At 42.4% G+C, this 14,868-nt stretch overlaps 1 protein-coding gene and 1 long non-coding RNA gene across 2 annotated transcripts; both read left to right on the forward strand.

Moving 5' to 3' along the window:
• The first annotated feature begins 13 nt into the window (after positions 1 to 13).
• On the forward strand, positions 14 to 13,554 carry RPUSD4 (RNA pseudouridine synthase D4). Its single transcript, XM_079955204.1, has 7 exons — positions 14 to 217; positions 2,237 to 2,402; positions 5,537 to 5,738; positions 5,962 to 6,055; positions 6,984 to 7,134; positions 7,778 to 7,875; positions 12,697 to 13,554. The coding sequence occupies exons 1-7, from the start codon at positions 53 to 55 to the stop codon at positions 12,916 to 12,918; spliced, it is 1,098 nt and encodes a 365-aa protein (XP_079811330.1). The 5' UTR covers positions 14 to 52; the 3' UTR covers positions 12,919 to 13,554.
• Positions 8,985 to 11,470, forward strand: LOC307204005. The gene is made up of 3 exons (XR_013833444.1): positions 8,985 to 9,241; positions 9,604 to 10,454; positions 11,374 to 11,470. It is a non-coding gene; the product is annotated as an uncharacterized lncRNA (long non-coding RNA).
• Positions 13,555 to 14,868: the final 1,314 nt, after the last annotated feature.

Here is a 14,868-nt window from a genome sequence, read left to right on the forward strand (position 1 = left end):
GCCACGCCCACATCCGGGCTCCGTTTGCTTTTTTCGGACAGCCCTAAACAAGATGGCGGCTCAGGGTGGCGCCCCTCGTCGCGCTCTGCGACTCGTTTGGAAAGCAGGCCGGCGGGCCTTTTCTCACAGCCAGGTCGCGGCCGCCCCTCTCAGCGCCCAGCAGCTGGCGGAGAAAATACGAGCCGAGAAGCAGGAGCAGAAAAAAAAGCAGGCCGTGGTGAGTCCGTTGGTCAGTTGGGACTCTATTTCCCAGAGTGCATTGCGCCGGGAAGGAAAGACTACACTTCCCAGCATGCAGCATTCTTCAGCAGCACTTAAAGGGGTTGGGGTTTTGTTCCATATGCACTTGTGTGCAATTTGAGGTTGGAACTCCCAACCTTTACTTCTATTCTTTCTTTTGAAAGCCTTTTTTATTTGATTTTACAGGCGTAAAGTTACAACAATACCAAGTACATATCCACATTTAGAGATTTCTCTGAATATCCAGACTTCCCAGCAACCCCCTCCATGGGTCTTTTTGACAACATTTTCAACTGCATATTATTTCATGACCATGTTTTGTATCTCTCTATATTGTCCATAGTGGTTGCTACATTACAAGTGAGATTAATCTCCTGCTAATGTTTTCATCTGCTTACAGTGGTCTCCTAAATAATCAATCTTTATACTTCTATATCGTGTAAACACTCAAGCTCCTGGCAAAACCTAAACATAGGTTTTGTTTGTAACATTGAATTTAACTTTTGTAGTTAAATTGTTATGTATGATAATTTATGTCATCATTTATCACACACACCCCGCCTTATTGCTGCCTTGATGGGGCGTGGGGGAAGCAAAATATATAGCTAACAAAGTAAATTATTTTAAGCTGAAGGCAACTTTCGTAAAACAATACGATGTGACTGCATGCAGACTCCTGTTTTATACCTTCCTACATGTGGTATTGCTTGGGGTAGCATATCCTTTCTCTTTAAAAAAAAAATCCAGTTCTACTTAGGTCATTGTGGCTGCTGAGAATGTACCCTGTCCGAAACTCTTGGGAGCCGCTGCCAGTCGGTGCAGGCAATGCTGGCAATGTCCTGATTCTATATAAAGCAGCTTCCTGTGTTCCAGCTAAAAGTCACACAAGTTCATCGTGGCATAAGCGTACAGTGACCAGGGACCAAGTTGGCATATGTCTGGTGTTATCTTCATAAAGACAGCTTCTTATGGTTTTTGTTAAAGTTAGATTTTGTTTCTTAAAATGCTCACGGAGAGGAGGAGCCTAATAGAGCTGATCTTTCAACAGTTTTAGTGGAGGGGCCTGAACTCCCATCTCTCCTGCTGCTGTAACCTGATAGAACGCTCAATTAGCTTGAGTGGTGGAATCCACAAGTAGAGGCTGTTTTTCCTTTCCTGCAGTGCCTGCTTTTCTGAAAGACCACCACCATGCTTTTCCACCCGCATGGGGAAAGCACCTTACAGGGAGGGTTTTTTGTTGTGGGGAAATGGCCAGAGGGAAAATAAACAAACATTCCACCTCTTCTTCCACAGCTTTAATTGACTTGCTTGTTGCAAGGTGGTGGCAGAGATTTATGATTTCCAGTTGCAGTGCTATTTTCTTAGCAATTAGGGTGTGTGTGTATGTGTTTGTGTATAGAGAGAGAGATCTAGTGTATTTTTTCATCAGTAGTTTCCATTCTTACCTTTTTAAAAACCACTTACTTGATTGACATATTATTTGATATTACCAGCTGAAGAAGGCATTTACTACGAAACAGGGCCCTGTCCTGGTCTCCACTACTGAGTCATACATCTATTCATACTCCGGATACTTCTTTTTGGCCCTATTTGATTCTTTATTACGACTTTATATAACATGGACTTTTTGACTGCCATTGAGACTTGTATAAAACAATTGTTGTGTATTGGCATTTTATGTACCTTTATACTATATCACTGCATATTTGAAACTACATTATTTCTGCACTTAAACGTTGTGTTTAAATTTACTATTATTTCAAAACTGCCGCACATATACGTTGTATTCAAATTTACTATTAGTATAAAACTGTTATTCTTAGCAGAATATACACGTTTTTCTTTCCAACTCTCGAGTAGGAATTATTCCTTGTATTGAAACTTTTGGCCAGAGCTCTTGGTATATCCTTTTCAGTATACATATTTTGTGACACCAGAAATGATACTATAAAGGATTGATGAACTACTTTGTTCTTTCTTCCCTGGTCCTTCAAAGGTTCCTAAAGACAGAGTATCACGGCGGGTGCAAGAACTTGCTCAGCTAACGAAGCAGTTGCAGCGGGTTCATCCTAATGTGTTGGCCAAGGCACTAAAAAATGGAATCCTCTACCAGAACAAAGAGATTGTGGTGATTAACAAACCTTATGGCCTTCCTGTTCATGGTGAGAAGAATGAGCAGTGTGATTCAGAATGTTACTGAAAGACTGTTATAGTGGATTGGTAGTTATAAAGAAAGGGTGTAGGAGCTGTGGCCCTTCAGATGTTGTTGGGCTTCAGCTCCCATCGGCCTCAGTCAGCATGGCAGTCAGAGGTTGTCATCCAGAAACATCTAGAGGACCACAGGTTCCTCATTGCAAAGAGCCCTGCTAGCTATCCAGATATCTCTTTCTCTATGACTTAATCAGATTCATTGCTTTTATTTGTTTTTGAGGTCTGTACTGGCTCTTCAACAGGTTAAATGTGATTTTTTTTTAAATAATATTTTTATTAAATTTTCAATGCAATTATACAAATATCACTATATCACACAATTTTCACAAATTTCATCTTTTAGACTTCCATCAGCTTCTCTGTCAATCATCCGTAGTTAAATTTTTGTTACACATTCCCTAAATTTAATATTGCCTTTTGATATACCCTCCCTATCATATTTTCTTTTTTACAATACTCCTCAAACTTTTACAGAGCTTTAAATCCAACTAGCGTTGTTTGCTCGTCACATATACTTTTCAGATACTCTGTAAATTTCCCCCAGTTCTCGATGAACTTCTGGTCTCGTTGATATCTGATCTTCCCAGTTAATTTGTCAAGTTCTGCATAGTCCATCAGTTTCATTTTCCATTCTTCCAGGGTCAGTAGTTCCTCCTGTTTCCATTTTTGGGCCATTAATATTCTTGCCGCTGTAACTGCATATTGGAAAAGTTTACAATCCTTTCTATTTATTTCATTTCCCGTTATTCCTAAAAGAAAGGCTTCTGGTTTCTTTACAAATGTATATTTCAGCATCTTCTTCATTTCATTATATATCATCTCCCAGAAACCCTTCACTTTCTTACATTCCCACCACATATGATAGAAAGTAACTTCTTTTTCTTTACATTTCCAACACTTGTTACATGTTTTAAACATTTTCGCTAACTTAACCGGTGTAATATACCATCTATAAACCATTTTCATAACATTTTCCTTTAACGCAGTACATGCTGTAGATTTTATGTTTTCTTTCCATACTTTCACCTAATCTTCCAATTGTATATTATATCCAAAATCTCTGGCCCAATGTATCATAACCGACTTAACTTCCTCATCCATCGTATGCCATTCCAACAACATTTTATACATTTTTGACAATATCTTACAATCATTATTAATTATTTCTATTTGAAATTTTGAATCTTTTTCTATATATCCACTCTCTTTAAGATCCTTTTTAAACATTTCATTCACTTGAAAGTAATGCAGCCAATCAAATACATGTTTTTTAACTTGTTCATATGGCTTCATTTTTCACTTTTCTCCTTCTTTAGTTATCAACTCTCCATATGTCACCCAATTCCCTCTCATATTGATTTTCTTTACACTCATAACCTCTAACGGGGAGAACCAGTGTGGGACTCTTGGTTCTAATATATTTTTATATCTATCCCATATTTCAATTAAAGATCTCCGGAAGATGTGGTTCTCAAAACCTTTATGATTTTTCTTTTTCTCACAACATAAGTACGCATGCCATCCAAATCTGTTATCAAATCCTTCCAGATCTAATAATCCTGTATTTTCTAGTTTTATCCATTCTTTCAACCAACAGAGACATGACGCTTCATAGTATAATTTCAAGTCTGGCAGAGCAAAGCCTCCTCTTTCCTTTGCATCTGTTAATAACTTAAATTGAATTCTCGGCTTTTTACCCTGCCAGATATATCTCGAAATTACTCTTTTCCACTCTTTAAAAATCATTGTCCCCTTGATTATTGGAATGGCCTGAAATAAAAATAACATCTTTGGCAGTACGCTCATTTTAATCGTTGAAATTCTACCCCAAAAAGATAGTTTCAACCGTCCCCACACCTCCAGGTCTTTTTTAATTCCGTTCCACACCGGCATATAATTATTTTGAAATGAGTCAATATTTTTAGAAGTTAGCCATATTCCCAAATATTTCACTTTCTTCACCACATCAATCCCTGTTTGTTGTTGTATTGCTTCTAACGCACTTTGATCCATATTTTTTGCAATTATTTTAGTTTTTTTCATATTTAATATGAACCCTGCCACTTTCCCAAATTGTTCAATCTCCTCCAAAACTTCATTTACGCCTTTTGTCGGTTCTTCTATCGTTATCACCAGATCATCTGCAAAGGCTTTAACCTTATATTCATTCTGACCTACTGTCACCCCTTTTATTAGTTCATTTTGCCTATTTGAACTCAAGAAAACCTCCAAGACCAATATAAATAATAATGGCGAAAGAGGACATCCCTGTCTTGTACCCAGGTTAAATGTGAATTCATCCTGTGGAGCAGAATCCTAGTTACCCTACTCTCAGTGATACTGAGAGGCAGTATAACCTTCTGAATTAGATGTTGTGGGTGAGGGGATGACAAAAGGATAGTTTTCTCTCATCGTCCTCTGCTTAAGAGATTCCCAGATTGCCGGACTAGTGTCTTATTAACTTTAGTCTTCCCAGAGAGTCATTCCTTCTACATTATAAACAATGAAACCTCAATGCTCCATGTACATGTTGGAGCTGCCTCTGCCATTGCCACCTGTGTTCTGAGTGCTACACAGACCAGCTTGCAAATAATAATTCAGGAGGTGTTTCTCTTGTGTAAGTCTTTTCTACTTCTACTGGAAAGGTACACACTACAGAGGCAGCAACTGTGGTATGTGACTATCTCCTTCCTGGGGAAATGCAATAGGGTGTGGGGTTAATCCCCCCCACACAAAAAAATCTATTTTTTTCTACTAGGGAAGAGAGACAAAGGAGAACAAAGCAAATACAGCACGTCTCAATTTCCCCATATACAGTTGGGGTATTTGCACACTCTTTCTTGGTATTCAAGTAACAGCTTTTGGCTTCTGGCTATAATTGAACAGATGAGTGTGTGATTATGTGGACATCCAGCAGTCTTTCCAATTTGCTTAGGAGATGCTTGTGAGAATCTGAGCTTCAGGAAAATTATCCTTTTAAATCTATGATATTGGTGTGTTCACACATTGCAGGTGAAGTTGCGAAGGGAAAAGAAATTGCTCTTTGGAGGTAATGTGATCAAGGCTGTTTCTGCTTTCCTTCCAGGTGGCCCCAAGGTAAAAATGTGCATCACTGATGTGCTGCCAGTACTGGCAAAGATGTTGGATGGCATGAAAGCTGAACCCCTTCATATCTGTCACCGGCTGGATAAAGAAACAACTGGAGTGATGGTGCTTGCCCGCGATGAGGACACCGCACACCAGATCCAACAGCTCTTCAAAACCCGACAGGTGGAGAAAAAATACTGGTATGAGACACATTACTGGGGTTCATATACTCTTCCCAACTCCCACCTTCAACTTTAATAGAAACTTTGACTTCTTATAAGCCAGTAGCCCCTTCAGAACTGCATCTCTGGCACAATGTCTGTTAATGAAGGGCTGAATTCATTTTCTTTCCCTCTTGAAAGGAGAGTTGATGGCTGTAACAAGCTGAAATATGGCACTGTTCATCACTTGTTATCTTGGTAGGGCAATCTGCATTGGAGAACCAAAGCCAGCAGAGGGAGTGGTGGATATTCCCATCATGGAGAAGGAAGCCGAGGGCAACCAATTGCACTATAAAGTGAGTTTGCTTCCTGTCAGCAATGTCTTGACACCATTTCCAGGAGGGCTTTCTGATGCTTTCCAGTTCTCTCAAGCACCAAGGCACTGATTTATTATTTAAGCTTTATTCCTGGGAAATTCAACGCAGTGCATGAGTTGGATTTGCAACAGCTTTCCAGTTCCAGTTCCGCAAATCATGGCAGTCAGGTGGGCACATATAGGGACACGGGTGGCGTTGTGGTCTAAACCACTGTGCCTCTTGGGCTTGCTGATCAGAAGGTCGGTGGTTCAAATCCCCACAATGGGGTGAGCTCCCGTTGCTCTGTCCCAGCTTCTGCCAGTCTAGCAGTTCAAAAGCATACCAGTGCAAGTAGATAAATAGGTACCGCTGTGGCAGGAAGGTAAATAGTGTTTCTGTGCGCTCTGGTTTCCATCACAGTTTAGTCATGCTGGCCACATGACCCGGAAAGCTTGTTTCTGGACAAACACTGGCTCCCTTGGCCTGAAAGCAAGATGAGTGCCGCAACCCCATATTCACCTTTGACTGGATTTAACTTTCCAGGGGTCCTTTACCTTTTACCTTTTTATATAGAGTAGTAAGGGGATTCTGCAAATTCCCAAGCTGTTAAGAGTTTTATATGGTAATAGTTACACCTTGAATTTAGCCAGTAGCAAATGCACAACCAGTGCAGGTCTCTGAGCAGAGGTGAAGCTCAAGAGAAGCTCCACATGCCAGTAAACCAGTCATGAAGTCACCAGTGCCTGAACTACTAGGGTCATACTCTCCCAGTCCAGGAGCAGCCATAACTTTGCACCAGCTACAACTGGTAAAAGGCCCTTCTATTCACTGACGCTGCCTGATCCTTCAGTGACAAAGTGCTGGGAGGTGGATAATGAGTGATGGACCTCTATGGCGTGATACATCTATTTATCTCTCTTTGGCTTAGATGACACTTGCGCCAAACTATCGCGTGTCCTCTGAGGATGGGAATATGTTCAAAGTCCGGAAGCACAGAGATGCCAGTATGGCCGTGACCCAGTACCGAGTGCTGAGTAGCTCCTCCTCTTGTTCCCTCCTTGAACTGCACCCGGTCACAGGTAAGGCCTCAGGAACTTCTGCAGAGTGATGCCATCAGCACTGAGTACTTAAAAGCCTTCCTGAGCATCTCTAAGCCTGGCAGTTTTTTTTATTTGGGCATTTAAAAATTATTATTATTATTTGCCCCTTGTTCTGTGCAATTGAGTGCAGAGCAAGTTTGGTCATCTTGAAATCTTCTGGTGGAGCATACAGTAGTGTTTACCCATGCAGGAGTATATTTTATTTTATTTATTGAAATGACTCATGTTGCTTTTCAGGGCGAAGCCCTGCTGTTCTTTGAGAGTTTGTGCAAACAGAAAAGCATATTACTGCTGAAGTACATGTAGGAAATACAGGCTGCTGTTTGAAAAAGGAAGGCATGAATGTGCCACTTGAATTATAAGCTTTTAATTTAACGGCCAGCGATTTGTTCATACTATGATAGTGGTGCAGGAACGGCATTCCCTTTGGGGGCTTCATGTCAGAGGTAGATGAGTGGAGCCGCCCTTTCTCTCCTCCTTCCTCCTCCATTTCTAGCAAACTGCAAATGGAACTCAGTATGGACAGCCCATTGCTAAGAATGAGCAGACGGGTGTATTGGTGGTTGTGGCTTTGTATGCATGTGTGCTTAATTTTTTCTCTTTGCCTTCCCCCTGTACGTAGGAGTGAAGCACCAAATCAGAGTCCACTTGGCCTATGGCTTAGGCTGTCCAATCCTTGGAGACCATAAATACTCCCATTGGAATAAGCTTGCACCACAGGTAAGAGAAGCATGATGAACGGAGCTTCTTCAGTGAAAGAAGACAGTGGAATGAAATAAGGGCCTCTTATGCCTCTGCTGTCAATGTACACCTATGCTTAAAGGTAAAGGTACCCCTGCCCGTACGGGCCAGTCGTGTCCGACTCTAGGGTTGTGCGCCCATCTCACTCAAGAGGCCGGGGGCCAGCGCTGTCCGGAGACACTTCCGGGTCATGTGGCCAGCGTGACGAAGCTGCTCTGGCGAGCCAGCACCAGTGCAGCACACAGAAACGCCGTTTACCTTCCCGCTATAAAGCGGTACCTATTTATCTACTTGCACTTAGGGGTGCTTTCGAACTGCTAGGTGGTCAGGAGCTGGGACCAAAAGACGGGAGCTCACCCCGCCGCGGGGATTCAAACCGCCGACCATGCGATCAGCAAGCCCTAGGCACTGAGGTTTTAACCCACAGCGCCACCCGCGTCCCTATGTTGCTTACTTGTAAATTAGATTGGCACACTGGTCAGATATTGGCAGGTGTTCCTTTATCCTTGAACAGTCCTGCCTACTTATCAGGACTGTTTTTAACAAGGGGTGTTTACTTAAATTTTATTTTTTCCCCTTTCCTCCCCTACCCCTTTTTTGGACAAGTGTAGGCTGACCCTGACATTTCAAGTTCAAAGTGAAAGAGAAGAACTGTTCAGCAAATTGTTCACATTTTTTTTAAAAAAAAACCTTATGTAGTATTACTATGTGCTTAACTTACTTCAATTATATACTGCTTAATTATAGTTGTCTCTAAGTATTGTTCAGCAAGATCAACCCATACAACAGATTACAGTGGTGCCCCGCAAGACGAACGCCTTGCAAGACGGAAAACCCGCTAGACGAAAGGGTTTTCCGTTTTGGAGGCGCTTCGCAAAACGAATTTCCCTATGGGCTTGCTTCGCAAGACGAAAATGTCTTGCGAGTTCCTGCGGGTTTTTTCCCCTCCCCCCCCCCTTTTTCTAAGCCGCTAAGCCACTTGGGTTACAAACACTTCGGGTTACAGACTCCGCTAACCCAAAAGTAGTACCTCGGGTTAAGAACTTTACCTCAGGATGAGAACAGAAATTGTGCAGTGGCCACATGGCGGCAGCGGGAGTCCCCATTAGCTAAAGTGGTGCTTCAGGTTAAGAACGGTTTCAGGTTAAGAGCGGATCTCCTGAATGAATTAAGTTTGTAACCAGAGGTACCACTGTATTAAATCAGAAATGACTTAAAATATGTGGTAATGTTATGAGAATTACATGCAATGTTTTACTTTGGATAAACTATTATTGTGAACAATCATCAGTTTTTTAACTTCTCATAAGTATCAAATTAGTTTATGTATGATCTTTTGAGTGCTGTGAAAACATTAAAGGTAAAGGTAAAGCTACCCCTGCCCGTACGGGCCAGTCTTGACAGACTCTGGGGTTGGTGCGCCCATCTCACTCAAGAGGCCGGGGGCCAGCGCTGTCCGGAGACACTTCCGGGTCACGTGGCCAGCGTGACAAAGCTGCATCTGGCGAGCCAGTGCAGCACACGGAAACGCCGTTTACCTTCCCGCCAGTAAGCGGTCCCTATTTATCTACTTGCACCCGGGGGTGCTTTCGAACTGCTAGGTTGGCAGGCGCTGGGACCGAGCAGCGGGAGCGCACCCCGCCGCGGGGATTCGAACCGCCGACCTTCCGATCGGCAAGCCCTAGGCGCTGAGGCTTTTACCCACAGCGCCAAACATTCGGTTTTTACAAATAGTGGACTGGTTGAATCTCGAACCCTACTTGGAAGTATGGCTCATAATGGCCAAAGGTCCTTAAACCACAAGTAAGTTTGCTTAGGATTCAAGCCTCAGCCAAGTTCTAGAAAGGAACCTGGCTTGCATTCTCATCCCCCATATGGTGGGTGGGGTCTCAATTTGGTAGACTGATCTCCTGCCCTGAGGTGGTTGTCATCTGCTTCAAATTCCAGTCCATTCCCAACAACCACTCCCTTTGCACCTGCTACTAAATGCTTTAGGTAGGAGGCTACCAGGAACTAGTAGCCTCAGGCTACTGGCTACATAAACCTGGCTGAATTTTTACTGTGTATCAATGATGTTTTGAAAGGACCACTTGGATGCAGATAAATATTCATAGGCTGCCAGGTGTCCACCCCTGGTCTACGTGAACGGCTGTCACACAGAAGACTGCAGGGGCTTGCTCTCTGCTGCCCAAGAAGTCAGGGCGAGATCTAAGGAGTGTATTATTCACTTACTTATTTATCTAGAGCATATGTACCCAGCCTTTCAACCAAAAAGATTGCCAGAGCGGCTTACATACAATACATTAAAACAAGACGGTCCCTGCCTTCAGACTTATATTCTTTTTAAAAAAACCAGATCGCACAATTCTTAAATAGTAGTTATAATGACCATCTGGCATAGAAATAGATGAGGGGCAGGAAGTGACTGATGGAGCTGATCTTTTGGCAAAGCTGATGGAATGAGCCCTGCTTCCCACCTTTCCCACTGAGGCAGCCTGATGGAATGACTGCAACCAGGTGACAGTTGTAGGAGAGGAGGCCCGATGGAGCTATTTACCGTATTTTTTGCTCTATAAGACTCACTTTCTCCCTCCTAAAAAGTAAGGGGAAATGTATGTGCGTCTTATGGAGCGAATGCAGGCTGCGCAGCTATCACAGAAGCCAGAACAGCAAGAGGGATTGCTGCTTTCACTGCGTAGCAATCATAGAATCATAGAATCATAGAGTTGGAAGAGACCACAAGGGCCATCAGGTCCAACCCCCTGCCAAGCAGGAAACACCATCAGAGCACTCCAGACATATGGTTGTCAAGCCTCTGCTTAAAGACCTCCAAAGAAGGAGACTCCACCACACTCCTTGGCAGCAAATTCCACTGTCGAACAGCTCTTGCTGTCAGGAAGTTCTTCCTAATGTTTAGGTGGAATCTTCTTTCTTGTAGTTTGGAACCATTGCTCCGTGTCCGCTTCTCTGGAGCAGCAGAAAACAACCTTTCTCCCTCCTCTGTGTGACATCCTTTTATATATTTGAACATGGCTATCATATCACCCCTTAACCTCCTCTTCTCCAGGCTAAACATGCCCAGCTCCCTTAGCCGTTCCTCATAAGGCATCGTTTCCAGGCCTTTGACCATTTTGGTTGCCCTCCTTGGGACACGTTCCAGTTTGTCAGTGTCCTTCTTGAACTGTGGTGCCCAGAACTGGACACAGTACTCCAGGTGAGGTCTGACCAGAGCAGAATACAGTGGCACTATTACTTCCCTTGATCTAGATGCTATACTCCTATTGATGCAGCCCAGAATTGCATTGGCTTTTTTAGCTGCCGCGTCACACTGTTGGCTCATGTCAAGTTTGTGGTCAACCAATCCCTCTTGCTGTTCTGGCTTCTGAGATTCAGAATTTTTTTTTCCTTGTTTTCCTCCTCCAAAAACTAGGTGCGTCTTGTGGTCTGGTGCGTCTTATAGAGCGAAAAATACGGTAGTTATTTAAAAAAAAATATTTACATGCCACCTTTAACCAGAAGTCATCCAGGTGGCATGCAACAAATAACAACCCACTAAAACACATTGAACACCTGCCAGGACACCCAGGGAGAGACCATTCCACAAGGCTCCTTAAATTACGGGAGGGTAGATCTTGGCTGAACATCAGGAGAAATGTATTGACAGGAAGAGCAGTTTATCTCTGGAACCAGTTACCTGAAGGGTAATTGCTGGCAGTCTTCATGTAGAGGTTTGACAGTCAACTCTTGGAGATTCTGTAGCCCTAGATTTCCCGCATGGAGTTTGGATGAGATGCTGCCATCCCGACTTGGAATCTGTAGAGCACTGCTATGGCTGAATCAAAAAGAGCTTTTAGTCTGAGTTGTTGTGAAGCACTAATCCAACTGGGCATTCACTGCATCCTTTGGCATGTGCCTGCTGCATGTTGCAGTCTCTAGTGCTTCTAGAATTGTCAAGGTGCATATTTATTGATCTGTTTGGAGAGGGAGCAGTACCATTTATGATATTAATATTAATTTTGTTATTATTACAGATCAAATACAGAGTAGCACTAATAGCTAGAACAGAGCAGACCGTTATTGCAAAAACTTAGTTCTTTTTTAATTCACTTCAACCATAAACTATTTCCTTTTATACATCGTATAATCTGAAAAGTATCTGCTGCATACAGTGGTACCTTGGGTTAAGTATTTAATTCATTCTGGAGCTCCGTTCTTAACCTGAAACTTCATAACCTGAAGACCACTTTAGCTAATGTAGCCTCCTGCTGCCGCCGTGCCGCCAGAGCACGATTTCTGTTCTCATCCTGAAGCAAATTTCTTAACCTGAAGCACTATTTTTGGGTTAGCGGAGTCTGTAATCTGAAGCGTATGTAACCTGAAGCGTATGTAACCCGAGGTACCACTGTACTTGCAAATTTTGAAGAGAATCTATTGCCAAATGCACAGAATGTTCATTACATTCTACTCCATGCATCCATGTGAACAAATCAACTGTTTGTAACTGTCCAGTTCTCCCCAGCGGCCAACCACTAATCATGGCTAAGCACACCCTTTTTCTTTTTTATCATTCCTGATCCTCAAAATCTCCAAGAAAGCATTAAGACCCATTATTCTGGTCCCTTGCCAGGTCGATTTCTAACAACATCTCTCAGAAAATTGAGAAAAAACTTTGTTACATCATTTGCACTTTTCAAGAGAGCATTTCCACCTCCCAACACTTGGAGATCTAAAGTGGAAAGTTAAGAGGTCCTTGCCCCTGGAATTCACCATTTAACCATTTCTTTCCTCCTTTTTTTGCAGAAGCTTCCAAAGGCTGCATTGAAGAGGCTGGGCTTGGAACAAGTCAAAGCTCGCCACCTGCCACTTCACCTCCATGCCTGCCAACTCACTCTGCCTGCAAAAAATGGCAGCGAAGAAGATAAAATCCACTTGGTTTGCAAGCCACCCCTGTTCTTCATTCGCTCCTTACAGCGACTGAAGCTGGAGTTCCCAGAAATACGAAATAGTGAACCGAAGCAATGATGACCTGTGTAGCTTTATTGGAGAAACTTGATTTCCTTGACCTCCTAGTTCCTGGAATTCCACTAAGTGCAGAGCTTTTTGGACTCTAAAGTGGCTTACCATGGAACTGCAAGGTTTGCTTCTCCTAGAAGCCTACATCGGTCCAGAGAATCTTTGTGGCAAGTGCTGAGGCTCTGTATTCAGCTGCCATGGGAAGTGAAGACGGGGGTCCCAGTAGGTTTCAGACAGGGGTTTTTGAAGATTCAGTAGTCCTGTGACAGACATGGTGATGGAGACAGCAGTCGAGGCATCTGAAACCCAGCCCAGTACAAACAACGTTCTTGCTGGAAGAAATTGACTGAATGGGCATGATGTAATTTTAACAGGGATTTTTTGATGAAAGACTCAGTCTGGAGTTTGTTCTGATGTAATAGTGATGAAAGTCAGTTACACGTTGAGAAGCCCTTGGGTTCAAATCATGCTGTGCTGGCTTTAGAACCAATAAGAGCTGGCGGGGGGGGGGGGGGGGAGAGACACAAATTTCCAACCTCTTCCCTAGTGTAATATGGAGACTGGCTGCTGCACCATGTCTAGCCTCTTCGATTCTTGCATTTCCTCCTAAACTGCTGTTTAATTCAATAAAAAAATCCCCCCAAAGCCCTAACAGTTCCAAATGTTTTTTCTGAGTTCACGTTTGCATGCTGGTGCTTTGTTTACCACAAAATATAGGATACTTGTGGCTACAATACAGTTGCAAACATAATAAGAAATTGTGGCATTTAAGGCTGTAAATACGAAGACAAAACATGCCTTTCTAGTGGCAGCTACCAGATTCAAGCATTTAGCATCCCAGCCACTTGCATAATTTTGCATGGCTTTCTTGTTTTAGGTGTGAGGGGGAAGGTGGCATATTGATGACTGCCATATTCTGTAGTAACACAGAATTGATCCATGGAACTGCAGAATCCATCAGTGAAGTGTTAGCTGTAATTCTGAAAAGAAAGAAAAAACCCTAAGAGTGTTTTCAGCGATATGTTGAACAATAGCAACATGTTCTAATGGATGGACAGAAAATGCAACTCTTAAAACTACAAGGCACCTTGAAGGGTTCTTGGATTTGGTCTTCTGAAAAATGTATCTTCAACCTTTTCAGACTCAGGACTGACTTTTAACCCAAACTTTAATTCGTCTCTTAATCTTCTAGCATCAATTTACAGAATGGTAGTGTTCCTGCTGCAACCCACCAGTTGATGAACAGTGTTCTAAGAGATGTGCTTTTAATAGTAGTTTTTGAATATCAGCAGTTGTGGCTTCCTATGAAAATCTTTGCTGGTGCTGATATTAGGCATGTAATTCAGTGTCCTGATTAAATCAAGGACATGCTTCATCTCATACCCTACAGTGTACATGTCCAGGACAAAGATTACCAGGGGTGAGAGCATAGGTTAGGGAAAAGGTATTCCACACTTGAGAGTTTTGCAGGAGCAGGAGGGTTAGATTTGGTAGGACACTGAAACATGCTGCAAATATCGGATTGAAAACCATTAATTGAAAACTAATTAATTGAAAACAATTGAAAACTAAGGTATTAGAGAAAAACTTAACAGTAACTGAGAAAGAGAGGTTTCAGAGGGAGACGGGTTTAACGGTGGTTAAGAGTGTTAAATATTTGGGGATTAATATGACAGCAAAAAACTTGAACTTATTTAAAGATAACTATGAGAAATGTTGGAAACAAGTGAAAAAAGATTTAGAAATTTGGTCGAATTTGAAGCTCTCCTTGTCGGGTCGAATAGCAGCTATAAAGATGAATGTATTGCCTAGAATGTTGTTTTTGTTCCAGACATTGCAAATTGTGGACAAGATGCAGTGTTTCAAGGGTTGGCAGCAAGATATTTCTAAATTTATCTGGCAGGGCAAAAAGCCCAGAATAAAATTTAAAATTTTAACTGATGTAAAGGAAAGAGGGGG

This window comes from Podarcis cretensis, assembly GCF_951804945.1.
Source record: "Podarcis cretensis genome assembly, chromosome: 15".
Taxonomy (NCBI): domain Eukaryota; kingdom Metazoa; phylum Chordata; class Lepidosauria; order Squamata; family Lacertidae; genus Podarcis; species Podarcis cretensis.